The 14573-nt window shown below is 46.9% G+C and overlaps 1 protein-coding gene across 4 annotated transcripts in view; it reads left to right on the top strand.

Moving 5' to 3' along the window:
* The window catches only part of ZNF385A (zinc finger protein 385A), a 413082-nt gene that overhangs the window by 351223 nt on the left and 47286 nt on the right, over nucleotides 1–14573 (top strand). For all 4 annotated transcript variants that reach the window (XM_069231020.1, XM_069231019.1, XM_069231022.1 and 1 more), the window contains one exon: nucleotides 251–404. In XM_069231020.1, coding sequence (XP_069087121.1) covers nucleotides 251–404 — 154 coding nt within the window. The remainder of the gene's footprint in view (nucleotides 1–250; nucleotides 405–14573) is intronic.

Genomic DNA, 14573 nt, shown 5'->3' with positions numbered 1-14573 from the left:
TGCAACTTGTGACTTAACGTGTAAAAGGCCATTCAGAAAGCAACTTCCATTCCTACTGGTGTAGTAGAGGTTTATAAACTTTCATAAGGCTTATCTTCCCACCATGATATGTGAAGACTTTCTGTCACAGGTATCACTAGTCCAACAGGTCCCCAGTATCTATAAAACATAATCACATTGGATTGTTTTTGTTAGTTTGCTGTATTAGCCTGTCTCACTGCCAGCAAGGTGATTGTTTTATTTTTTTCAGAGCCAAGCAGAAGCCCACTATAAAGGCAACCGCCATGCACGCCGTGTAAAGGGGATCGAGGCCGCCAAAACCCGGCAGAAAGATTCAGGGGACAAGAGCACATCTGTTGCGAGCCCTACATCCAGTGTGAGTGAGGGCGACTTTGAAAGGACAGGTGAGTGCTCCCATGACCCCTTGCCTAAGCTTGTTAAGAATGACATCACTTTCAAGCGCATGGAGATATTACAGGGTCAACACTAGCACAAACGTATTGATATCTCCAAAAACCCACCCTTGTGTAAGATCCAGTGTTGGTCATTGTGTATGACAGTGGCTCTGAAACAACCTGGAAATCAAATTGGAGTCCCAAACGGAATGGAAGTGAATGCTTACAAACTGAGATCTAGCTGGATAGTGACTTCCCCATCTTTTAGGTTACTGTGACTGTGGCACTGGTGTGAAACATCTGCCTAATGTACACTCCATCACTTCAGACTGGCTGAAATTCAATCCCCGTAACAAAGGACTCCATTCTTAACATTGATGATTTGATAACGTTGTCATTGTAAGTTAGCTCCAGCTTTAAAATATTCTGCACAGTTTAGCTGCTTTGAAAAGCACACCTCTGACTACACTGCTAAGAACACTGGGGTGGATGGAGAAAACTTCGGAAATTTGTGGGTCCCCGTTTGGTGGTGACCAATGCAGTCATTGTATTCTTCTACTGTAAAATAACATGGCCACCATGTTGATTCACATATAAACTTACTTAGAGTCATAATGTGCTGCCTGGCCAAAGAGGCCTTCCTCAACTACTCCATTACATCACATCTGCAGGAGACCTATCAACCAGGTCTATTAGAGGCAGGACTTTATGTGTGAGCATGAAGGCCAGGATTCCAACCCCACTGGACTCGGACTGAATAGTGGCTTCTGACAGTCAGCTGTAAAAAAGTATGACCCCTGGTATCAACCTGATCACCATAACTATGTGATATATAAAAAAATCCAGAAGTTCGTTGAGCCAGAAACCAGGGTCACATGACCAAACAGTAAATTGTATTTGAGGTTCCAGAAATGTCCTTGGCTTCTAACTGATTTTGTTTACAGATTTAAAAGGATGAAATATTAAGTGGACCTTCTAGGACTAAGACCATGATCCAATGTCAAGCACACAACCGTTAAACAAGAGTATGAACCAAGTACCAAGCGCGGTACCTGAGAGGCTTAAACCTTTAATATGTCTCCTGTTGTACAATAGCATGTCAGCTACTCTTGGACTGGGATGGTCAGCAGAATCCAGGCAAATAGCATTTGTGCACAGTATCCACCCACTACTCCTACCCTCGCAGTGCTGCTCTGAAATTCTAATTGTGGATTACAGGCTTCTTTCTGTTGGAAGGTGTCTGATTGATTGTTTATTCTTGTCTTATAAGGGATACATCCCAGCATGTCCAGCTAGGTCATCTGGGATAAGTACCACAGCAATTGACTTTTTCTGTACAAAAGGAGGAAGTTTTAGTTATTTTAGTGATTTCAGGATAATAGATACATTTTATAGGGACACTTTGTTTATATGATTGAATTTCCATCGGTGCAATACTGTTCTTTCTGTTCAAAATAGAATTAAGGAAAAGGATGATGACAGGCCTGAAGGCAACCAAAGAAGACATCAGTAGGCACCTGAACACCTAGCTTGCCACTTGCCTGCCTGTGGCTTTCAGTTCCTGCTTGTTCCAGATTGATCCAGTGACACCGCAGCTGCCTGGGTTTTCCCACCGGGGTTTTCCCAACCGGGTTCTCTCACTCATCTTTCTTCCTGCCAACAGACGCCTCGCCCACCCCAGGACCTACTTAATGCAGGCCGCAGTGCGACCACATCAGTAGGTACTTGGACACCTAGCCTGCCACTTGCCTGTGGCTTTACTTGGACACCTAGCCTGCCACTTGCCTGTGGCTATCAGTTCCTGCTTGTTCAAGACTGATCCAGTGACACTGCAGCTGCTGCTTTCCTGCCGGGGTTTGGGTACTTGGACACCTAGCCTGCCACTTGCCTGTGCTTCCAGTTCCTGCTTGTTCAAGACTGATCCAGTGACACTGCAGCTGCTGCTTTCCTGCCGAGGTTTTCTCAACCGGGTTTTCCCACTCACTGTTCTTCCCGCCAGCAGAAGCCACACCCACACCAGGACCTACTTAATGCAGGCCGCAGTACAACCGCGAGGAGGGTGCGCTGCTGGCTGTGTGGACCAGCTGCAGGTGCGCCAGTGGCAAGCCTGTCTGCGCCCGTCAGCACCTGGACCATGCCCATGGCTACAACCCTTGTCCCACCCCCCACACAATCACCAAGCTCTACACCTTCGACCCTGTAACTAACATTGTCACCGCTCCGACCCCGCTCAAAGTTAGGACCTTTCACCTGCAGTCACTGCCACTTCACCTGCCACAGCACACACACCAGCCCACCAACCATCCCCACCCTGAACATACCACACACACCACCAGAACAAAAACATCAACTTGCATGCGCCCTTCTCAACAAACACTCACACTATGCAAGCATTCCACTGAGTTATGGAACCTCAACGCCACCCTCGCACCCGACATTATCTTCCTCACTGAGAACTTGCTCACCCCCACATCCACCCCAGACATTGCCACAGCGATCCCCAATGGACATAGAATCACCCACAAGGACTACACTAATAAGCCAGGGGGAGGAACAGCCATCATCACAAAGAGACCGTATAGTGCACCACTACTACTGACAACAACCCCCACTCCCTATGGAACATCAATCTCCACATGGACGACAAAATAACCATTAGAGGCAACCTTGCATACTGACCTCCAGGCCCGCGCTCCAACTTCTGCAACACTATCACACACTTCAGTGCGCCCCTAGCTTTAGACTCCAAGGACTACATCTTCCTCGACGACCTGAATTTCCACATCGACAACCCCAACAACAACAACGCTGTACACCTCCGCGACAGTATGAGCAGCCTTGGATTGACCCTGATCATCCACGACCCCACACATAACGGAGGACACACACTGGACCACATTTGCCCTCCAGCAATCGTATCAAATACATCCATGTCACAGAACTCACATAGAGCGATGACTCCATCGTCCACTTCAGCATCTCCAGCTCTGCACCTCCACCTCCAAGATACCCAGCCCCCCCAACCAGAGGTAGAACTAAATCTCAGAGAACAACTGGGCGGTCGCCCTCAACACCTCCAACCCAGCTACTGCCACAAACCTCAAAGAGGGAGCGAAAAACTTCAAATCCTGGATCACCAATTGCACCAACAGCATTGTCTCCATCAAGAGCAACATCCAGAGAAAGTCTTCCAAAATGGCCAGCTGGTACACTGAAGAACTCTGAACAGCAAAACGAGATAGCAAACAGCTGGAGAGGAGAGGTTGCGCCAGCAAGGACACCTAGTACATTGCATCCTTCAAGCCCTCCCACAACCTCTACCACTGCCTGCTGAGAACAACAAAGAAAACAGCCTTGCTGTACGCATTGAAGCAAGAGTCAACAACATCAAGGAACTTTTCAACATCGTTAAAAAAATTTCCAACACGGCTGCCAGCAAAAAACACATCACACCCTTACAGCCAGTGTGCAACAACCTTGCTCACTCCTCCTACAACAGTATTGCCACCATATACAGAAATTTCGAACCCCACCCCACACCTGCAGGATTCCTCAACAGATACGCCACCACCATAACCAGCACGAACCATACACTGACCACCTGGAGCATCCTCTCCACCCAGCACAACACCACCACCATGAAATCCATCCACTCGGGAGCTCCCACAGACCCATGCTCGCACCACATCTTCAACCTTGGAAACAAAAGGATCGGCTAGGAAATCACTACCCTGCTCAACACCTCTATCACCACTGCACAATTTCCCAATGTCTGGAAACATGCTGAAGCCAGACCACTACTCAAAAAACTCTCCTCCGACCCTAGAAAACTCAAAAACTACCAGCCAATCTCCCTGCTCCCATTCCCAGCAAAGTAGTGGAAAATATCATCAACAAGCAACTCATGACATACCTAGAGCAGAACCAGCTATTCAACGCCTCCCAATCTGGCTTCAGCAACAATCACAGCACCAAAACTGCCCTGATTGCAGCCACTGACGACATCCGAACCCTCCTCGACCAAGAAGGAACAGCAGATTTCATCCTTCTCGAGCTCTTTTCAGCCGCCTTCGACACCGGTTCCCACCACATGCTGACTGAAAGGCTCCACCACATCGGCATCCAATGGAACGCACTCAGGTGGATCACCTCCTTCTTCACCGGAAGAACCCAGAGGATCCACCTCCGACCTTTGACCTCTGAACCCTGCAAGATCACCGGCAGTGTCTCCCAGGGATCATCCCTCAGCCCCACACTCAACGCATATATGACTCTGCTGGCCAACATCATCAGTTCCCATGGTCTCAACATAATTTCCTACGCAGATGACACCCAACTCATTCTCTCACTCACCGACGACCCCTCCAGAACCAGCTTCCACAAATCCATGACAAGCATTGCTGACTGGATGAAGAACAACTGTCTGCCGCTTTACATAGACAAGATGGAAGTACTGATCTTTGGCAACAGCAGCAACACATGGAACAACTCATGGTGGCCATCAGACCTAGGACCCTCACCCACTCCATCTGACCATGCCAGAAACCTTAAAATTATAATTGACAACAAGCTCATCATGAATTAACGTATCAACACAGTCTCCTCTGCCTGCTTCCTCACTTTGTGCATGCTACTAACATCTTCAAGTGGCTACCTCTACATATGAGACGCATCGTGACACAGGCCGTCATCACCAGCTGCCTGGACCACAGCAAACCCTCTATGTAGGAATCGCCGCACACCTCCTACAGAGACTTCAGACCATACAGAATGCTGCAGGCAGACACAACCTCTGCCTTCCCCGACGAACCCACATCACACCTCACCTCAGGCAACTCCACTGGCTCCCTGTACAGAAGAGATGCCAATTCAAGCTGCTGAACCACGCACACAAGGCTCCATACAACCAAGGACCCGCATATATTAATCACTGCCTGAAGTTCCACCAACAGTCGAAAAGACTACGCTATTCCTCCCTTTAACTTGCCCATATGCTCCGCATCTACCGAAGCAGAAGTGGAGGACGCTCCTTCTTTCACATCACAGCAAAACCCTGGAACAGCCTCCCAACTCACCTCCAGACCATCAACTTCCATTCTGGAATTCCAAATGGCATATGAGACATGGCAGGTCGAATAATCCACCGGAACCTGCAAGCGCCTGAATACCCTATTGGGTGATTAGCCATGCTTTATAAATCCTGATTGATTGATTGATTGATTGAGAAAGCATACGTAGCCCTTTAGAAATATAGGAAGGCTAAGATATTACTGATACAGAACAGATCTGTGAGCAAGCTAGTTGTATTATTAGTACAACACTTAGTGATTGCAATTGTCAGACGTAGATGGTAAACTTCTTGATAATCTTTCTACTCTTACAGCCACTCAGATTGCGACTGCGTAAAAAGATGCTAAAATATATACTTTGTGGTTTCATCAAAATGGAAATGGGTAGGAAGGAAGGAAGCGCTCCGGTGGAGAAGGAGGATTAGTACTGAAAATCTCTCATTGCCTGTTTTCTGGACTTTGGTTCGGGGATTTCAGGGGTTAGGTTGGGGCAGAATTAAATTTAGCAGCTTGTATCACTGCACTAAAGTGCAGCCATCACAGGTTTTTCTCCCCCAAATGAGGAATAAATGCTTGAAGCCGGATTTACCAGGTGTTTTACTGGTCAGTTTTTCACCATTTTGATATAAAAAATGCTGACATTGATCTTCTTGCTCTGAGCTGGTGGAAAGTGTTAGTGGGAATGCCGGTGGGGAGGGTGGTGGTGAGATAGGAGCAGGGGTCTAGGGCATGCATGTCCCTCTCCAAGAGGAACATTGTCTGCTCCCCTTGGACTGTTGCAGATGGCAGGCAGGAGATGGGCTATTCTGTTGCTCACAGCCCGTGCCCTGCAGCATTATGCACTGATTCATGTCCGCGGGTCTGGAGTTATTGAATTTTGAGTTTTCAAACTGATAACTCCAGGCCTGGATACGATTGTATTGGCAGATTGATATATTTCACCCAGAGTTATTGGGATCTTAGGGGCATATTTATACTTTTTGGTGCAAAGCTGAACTAACACAGTTTTGCATCAAAACGTTTTGCACCGGCTTGCACCATTCTGTAGGCTAGTGTAAAAATAAAATGACATTATCTGGGTGGGGGTAGCGGTATGGGAGAAGGGGGTTTTCTGAGATCATCTTCTGACACAAAACCACCCATACCTCATGACTCCTGTCTTAGAAAAGACAGGAGTCATGGCCACCACCCCAATGGTCAGCACAGGGGACCAGGGTTCCCTGGGAATGGCCATTGCACCCAATACCATTTCGGGGGCCCATTTCGGGGCCCCTAATGGCACTTTAAAAAATAAAATACTTACCTGTACTTACCTGGGATGGGTTACCCCAGCCTCCGCTGTCCCTCTGGTGTGGGCGGGAGTGTCCCTGAGGCCTGGGGAGGGCACCTGTGGGATTATTCCATGGTGTTTCACCATGGAAATAGGCCCACAGATCCTCTAACACCTGCCCTGACCCAGGCGTTAAATAATGGTGCAAAGAAAGCTTTGCGCCATTATTTGCCCTCCCCCAGGCGTGATTTTAGCACAGGGGGATAAATATGGTGCTACGGCCATAAAGTCATTTTTTACACAGGAACGCCTACCTTTCATCTCATTGACGCAAGGTAGGTTTCCACGTCCCAAAAATGACTTTAACTCTATAACTTTGGTGCTAGATGGGTCTAGCGCCAAAGTATAATTATGGAATTAGATTTACACAGAATTTGCGTCAAAAAAATGATACAAATTCAGTGCAAAACAAGTATAAATATGCCCCTGAGTTTGTAGCTGTAGGTGGATGTTAGGGTGTTATAACGACAAAGGGTCAACATCTCAGCCTGACAAAGATTATCATCCTGATGGTATTTAATGTTTCTAGTACGTTGCTAAAAACAGGATCTTTGGAAAAGTCACAGTTTTTAGTTCCGACAACTTCTATAATGGCATTTCTACTTTGTTGAGAATGGTTGGCCTCTAAATTTAATAGGGTGTTGTCAACAATTCTCTCAAGCGGAGTGGTCTCCTAAACTTAGAAAGGAGGATATTTTGTGCCAATCGACTAAATCTAAGGCGGGAAGCATCAGAAGAATTTTCTCAATGTCGTTCTTCCTTTTGTTTTGTGTTGGGGAGTACCTAAACAAGTGGGTAGTGAGGTGTAAAATGTTACCGGTAATGCAGACTTGATTCCAGAAGGTGACGTCAGTGATGCTCATAGCAGTGGCATTATTCACTACGGCACGACTTGCACCCGAGCCCTGTGTGTTGCCACTGCATAGTGCAGTTGTGGACTTCTATGCAGACTTTGATACCATTGAGCGCTCCTGGCTCTAGGGGTTAAGGGAGTGGCAGGTGTACATCTTTAATGGCAGCTATTGTGACAGCCGGGCTTGTGCGGGAACACTTGGACCTACAAAGCTATCTCTAAGATTAGAGTGTGAGAGAGACATCTCATTTCCCGTATACTGTTAACTATGTTTATCAGAGATTTGGAACACCTGGGGACAGATATTATGTGTTCTGTTATTTATAGTCACTGGCAGTGTATTTCAACCCTGTTCTCGATTTCACACTATTTACTGTATTTTTCTATGTCTCTTGCTCTGGGTCAAAGTCTGGCTATTCAAAGTAAGTTCAAGCCTCCAAAAAAGAGTTCCGTTCCCACCAACTGCAACCCACTGGCATAAATTAAGCACCGTATTAGCAGCCCTTGCTTGCTGCGTTGTCTTCAGAGCACCGATTGTCGTACATGCCATCTAGGCCTCAGCAAAAAAGGCCCCTGTAAAAGGCCCTGCCGAAGAGTCGGTCTCTCGCTTCCGTCATCCCTTTCCTCCTTTACTGGGGAACACGGACCAATTAAGCCCAGCTAACAAGTACTGTAATGTTGTGGCAGTTGCTGTTCCTTTCTACATGCAAACACCAGGCGGCCGCTGCACGCAACTATTTTTAACCGTCTGAGCAGCCACCGGGGAACCAGTCCTAGCAACGCCCCAGACGGTGCCAGAGACCCCGCCCCCGTTTGTTGCTCACATTCAGGAAATATCTGAGGATGCGGCTGAGTCAGGGTACGCCGACGGTGGATGTGAGGGGAAGGGCTCCCGTTGAAATGTAGCTCGCGGTGCTCCTTGGGTTTCTTGGCTATCCCTCTCATCACAGAGCCGGTGTAGGGTGGGGCAGGTGATTATCCAGCGAAAACTGCTAGGATGTTGATGTCTATTTGGTTGAGGGTGCGAGGGTGGTGACCTGTCACGGATGAGTATCCAGGTAGAGGTGCCACGAATGATGGCCTGCAGGTGGGATGCCGCCAGCAGTGGTGACCCCCGAGTAAACACTGCAATGAATGCCCATCCTCAGGCAGCTGCCGCCAGGACCTTGGACCACAGGGCAGAAATTGAGAGGCCTGGTGATCCTGCAAGGAGGCTACCAGAATGAGGCCTCTGGTAGCATGAGCGACTGTGGAAGCAGGATAAGAGTCTGCCAAGAAAGGTAATGCTATGGGAGAGGCTGCGGGATTGGATGTGCAAGAGTGCAGGCTGCTGGGGATGGCAGCTGACGCAAGGGCTGCCACCAAGGCTGAACTTGAGGAGAAATAGGCCAACGATGTTTTCCCAGAACAAAGCCTGTTATGTATGGTGATCCCGACAGAGAACGGAGCACTTTCCTCTGGCTTAATGTTTCTTCCTCCACAATCCTACTTTTCACCTGTTCTTTCTCCCAGTTTACCTATCTTGACTCGTAACCCCACTGCTGTCTGTTGTCCCGGGCTCATGTCTGTATCACAGTCACAGGAATGCTTTTCTGTGCCCCATCAGTCCTATCTTTCTCTCAGTTCATCATGCACTGGTGGTTCCAGCACAGTTCTCTTAACCTTTGCATACATTTGAATAAAACTGTCCTTGCAGCCCTGCTCGTCAGTGCTTTAAAGCAGACCTATGCTTAAAAAAATTAACTCTTACTTCAGTGGTAAATTCTTTAACTGTTTCTCAACCTTCCTACTTCTCCACAAGTTTGTAACTTTCTCCACTGTGACTATGACAATGCCTCTGTCATCATCCTCCCTCTTTCAGAAACATTCAAAACAGTTAACTACCCTATCATACTCACTGTCCTATTCTGCCCCTCATCACTGTACCCCACTGGAGTGGTTCTTCTGTTTCTCTGACCACTCCCTCTCAGTCTCCTGGTGCTCCTCGCACAAACCTGCCCATGGCTCAGTCTTGGTTTTTGCCTCTTCTCTCCTGACACCATCTCCTCAGTGATATCATCTGCTTCAGCCTCTCCAACCACCTATAAACCGCTAACACACAAATCTCTTTTCCTCTTTTCGCTCCTATTTCTTGTCACCTTGTTTCAATCCATCTCACTGACTGTCTTGCTGCAATCAGACATGAAATAGTCACTCATTATCTGAGATATACCTCCAAGTTATAACTTTGGGACTGTACCCTCTAATCTACAGGAAGCCCCAAAATGTTTGTCTTTTATATACCGTGATTATTCAGTGAAGTGCCTTGCTTACATCCATACCTGTGCCCCTCTTGTGCTTCTATCAATGTGGTAAACTCTTCCCTTTTTTGCTCAGCTAGCCAGAAGTAATAACAATGCCTAACATAGGTCAGGCGTACACATGAGGATTTCATTTTTGAATGAAGTGCAAAGGTAAAGTTTCTGGTAGATGGAGATACTTGCCTCTCTACAGCAGTGTTCAATTCATATTTCTGAAAGTAAACCTAAAACCTTGGTGCTTGCTGGGGGTACACGTCAAAAGCCCCTGGTTTGTTTATGTTGAGCCACTTGACCAGGTTGGCATGGGAGCCTTAGCTTGACATAGGCATCTGGTCACTTCCATCACTCAGCCTACTGATAAATGTCAACCAGTCAGCTAGGTTGATTATTGTAACAGCAACCTAGCCTGCCTTCAGCAGTTTTAGTTGTTGCCACCTCGACAGATCATTAGTCACGCTCAAACCCTTTTCAGCTGCCACTTGTAGACACCGTTGGCTGTGTTTCTCTGGGGCCAGACTGGCTATTCTCCCGCTATGGCCTTTCCCTGGTGTGCTGCAGCCTAGGGAGCTGCTTTTAGAGCCGCTTGGAATGCCATGATCTAACCACACTCCTTTGGTTAGATTTGAGTGCGTCGTCCTGCAGTGCATTAGGAAATAGCTGCTCCTCTATCTGGGGGCAGTGGATTAGCTGATGAAGGCCAAGTGTGATGGTCATCAGCAGAGTTGTATGGGACTGCTGGGCTAGCATATCAGGGGTGCTGCCGTCAGGATTCAGGTGCGTCGTCTATTCTTGGCTCCAGAATTACACTATCAGGTCTGTTGTGGGTTAGGCTTACATGGTTGTCAGGTCCGGGGGGATCTCTGAGTAGTGGGCCAGTATTTGGAAAGCACAGGACCCTGCAGGAGTAAATTGAGGTGTATTATTGGCAGAGCTCTGACTAGGCCTCAAGAACTTGAACAGCAGCAATAGTTGCAGATCAGGATAGGTCTGCTGTGATTCTGAGTGCCAGTACTGGAAAAGCACCAGTGGCTGCAGTTCAGGGTTGAGATGCTTTGTGGCAGAACTGCATTAAGGTCCCAACATTAGAATACTAGAGGTACACTGCCAGAGATCTATGCTAGTGTCACCTATTTAAAATTATACATATTCATGACATCTACTGGGTAGAATATGGAGTTTATCATGAGTTGAACATTCTAGGAAATATTTTACCGTATGCAACCCAGGACTAAGGTCCAGCTGTACGAATTGCTGGTCGCAAAATACCGGTTGCAAATTGCAGTAACGTTTTTTAAAAACAACCTAGGTACTAATAGATTGATTCTTAAAAATCCCAATAGTTGTCAGTTGCAATTTGACGTACCTCATGAATATTAGAGAAGGTTGCAAAATAGCGACTCATGGGAATGGTGGCCTGCTGCGGCCAGCAGTCCACCGTGTCTGTGATTGCCTTTGGATAAAGGAAACTTAAAAAAATATAACACCTCCCATTTTCCTTAAAGAAAGCAGGACTGGGTTTAAATGAAATAAAAAAAAAAATGTGTTCAAGAGTTGGCGGTGGTCATATAGACCACTACCTGCTCTTCAACTTTGTTTTTTATGTTCACAGAAGAGTACGAGTCCCACAAGGACCCCTTCCATTTTGCCAATGCATTGCCACATCCTATGAGGTGTGGGTAAAATGTAAAACTTTTGGGACCAGAGTTCAGTCAAAAAACATTTATACATTAGAAACCAATTTGATATTTGGAAGCGATGTGTACAAAACACCACTTCCAGATACCGAATGGGTATACATTTGCAATCCCATTTTGGAAATTCCAAAAACGTTTTGTACTTCTAAAAGGTTACTATCATGTCAGAAAAAGAATTGTAATGGTTGCAGACACCGAAACATGGCGTCTGTGCGCGTCAAAATGCTTAGCCCTTTATCATAAGTAATACAAACCTTAATCATGCTGAGGAATAGAAACTTGATCTAGTGACACATAACTTTTTTTAGGATGCAGGAGCTATTGAAAATAAATAATGAGTACTGTATGTATTCGTGGGTATAGGTGAGCCCCATACATATTGGATTGTAACAATGTTCCTATGCTATAGGATTTCAACTGCTCTTCCCCATCAATAATGATCAGTGGCCGCACCTGCGTGCGTGAGCCTTATGACCTGCTGCTCTGAGAATGATGCATTTAATCCCGCCTCTCTGGCAATCCTCTTCTAGTCTAGGCGAGTATTTCCAGAGCCAGGCCTGGGCGCCGGCGCTCGACACCTCGTATCTGTCTGTATAACGAACAGATCTCGCAGTGTTTCTTGGCGTCCCCTCCGCCCTGCTATGCGTTTCCGTAAACTTGGCGTTGTTCCAGAGGCCATCCTCTCTTTCTTTCAGGCTCTGATATTTCACCCTTGACCTGCAATTGAATACAGATGATGTGACAAGCGAGCACACGCCATCTTTATCTTTTCCCGAGATTCTTTTAGGCCGAGTTCCAACACTGTTTAAAAGCACCAGACTGGGAACAAATATGGTGTATTCCTCAGCCACTTCCCGAGTTAACATTTGTATTTAATGCCATGGCAACTAGAGCTCTGTTCTGAAAAGCAGAGGCGCGCCCCACCCCTTTCCAAAAATATGACAGTGCTCCAAAGTTATCTTACCTTGTGGGAGAGGGCGTCTGCAGTTTATTTAACAAACCACACATTATAATTTAAAGAAAGGAAGGGTTGTATGCGGACGAAACTGTTGTCGCAGCCTTTGCAACGACACGGGCGTTGCGTGAAGACATTCTGGAACCAAAAATGTCTCAAGCCGCATTAGAGGCTAGCACTCAAATAGGCATTTGGGCAATGATCATATGAGCCATTCCGACGCATGGTGGACTCGCATCATCCACCAGAAGGCACAGATGTCCATAGCTTCTCTGGGAGAATTCTCACCCCAGCCATGGCAATTTGCATTTTTCATTGGCGGTCGTTAGCGATCTCTTTCGATATTTGAAGGAAAATGTCGTCTGCTTGTGGCACGAGATGCCCAATTTAAGAAACGGGCGTCAAGTGTGGGAAGGGCCTAGAGCACTGAACACCCGAGTGCTGTAATAATCTACTGCTTCAACTTTGTGTATCTCTTAATTTGATCACAAGAGTCTCTTAGGAGTGTAGAAACACGACCGACCTTGCCCAGCTGGTCTTGGTAGAATTGTGGGCTTTCCAAACAATATTCAGAGAATTCTGCGTGATAATTGCTTCTGGCATTTGCCTTTCTGGCGGATATCCCCTGATGCTTTTCTGACTGGCGAAAGGGTACTCGAGGCAGATTCATTACATTCCGATAGATCTTTCGGACTGAAACTCGGCATGGCCACTTCGCCCTCTGGTGGTGTTTTTAGAGAGATGGTTATGAGTAGACTACAGTATTGCAATTATTAGAGCAAGCTAACTCTCCCCGCCCCCTCCATCCTCCGCTACACGGTTCTCAGCTTAAAACAAGAACCGAACTAGAAATGTATTTTTCCCTTAATTGCCAGGCCATCTGCTGGAGGCTTGATGTATGTGTATAATTTATGGGTCCCACCATGAATGATTCAGCGGCCCTCCACGGCCCTGCACTTTTTTACTCGACACAATATTAAAGTTTTACGAAAAAAAGACGGGCCGCAGTACACCCTGCACTCTCTGCCCTCGTTCCCTCTCACAGATTCCCGGCAACCGATCTGTAGGCCGCAGTCACTGCAGCGCAATTTCGTTGGATGACACTTTGCTTCTCCGTGAGACGTTCACACCTGTTCCGCAGATCCGTGTGTAAAGTACTGGGCCCTAGACCCAAATTCTAAATAAAGTAAAAGACCACAAAGACGGTAGTGTATGGGTCACTTAACTTGCCCAGGGCGCATTGAACCAGCCCCTCTATTAGTAGGGGCACCCACCCCACACCTGTGTTGGACGGGTGTGGGGTGGATATTAGAAATGATCATAGGGAGGGACTGCAGTATGACGTGCCCAGCAGGACACCACATTCCTCCCAAAATCGAAATGAAAAAAGTCAAGTCCAACCTGTAGAAACTAAGCAAACAAACTGGATACAACATAGTCCATCAGTCCCTAGAGTCAATCAGCACGGTAGCATGGACTGATAGAGCTGGCTGTGACAGGGCATCTCTGCTCGCATTTATACTTTAACCCGAGTGGTCCAGGACACAACCACTGGCTCAGAGACATCAGGAACATCTAGCAACATACCAAATTGAATTTTGTCCACAGACTGGAGTTGGTCCACTCTGGTGGCTCTCATAATGATTTGTGGTTGGTGTCAACAATTCAAAAACAGGCTGAGTCAGGAGTGTTGTTGGAGTTAATTGCAAAGATTAATTGGTGGTGTTGCTTAATTTTCTGAAGGCATTTTTAATGTGCTGTAACCTGTTGGAGTCTCTGCTGCTTGGCCTTTCTACTTCCTGGAATCCATCGGTGGGTCAGTGTCTAGTCCATTTCTCCAACTGCTGTGCCTCAAATCCAGTGTCGTTATGTCTAATGCTGCAATTCCTGGGTACCCAGCCCTTCTTATTGCAAGCGCTGCAATGGTTACGTTACACGTGTGTCATTAGATTGCCTCTTTGTGGATGCTCCTATGTG

This window comes from Pleurodeles waltl, chromosome 4_2, assembly GCF_031143425.1.
Source record: "Pleurodeles waltl isolate 20211129_DDA chromosome 4_2, aPleWal1.hap1.20221129, whole genome shotgun sequence".
In the NCBI taxonomy this organism is placed as follows: Eukaryota; Metazoa; Chordata; class Amphibia; order Caudata; family Salamandridae; genus Pleurodeles; species Pleurodeles waltl.
Note: the sequence above shows the minus strand (reverse complement) of the source record. Positions and strands in the feature narration are given on the sequence as shown.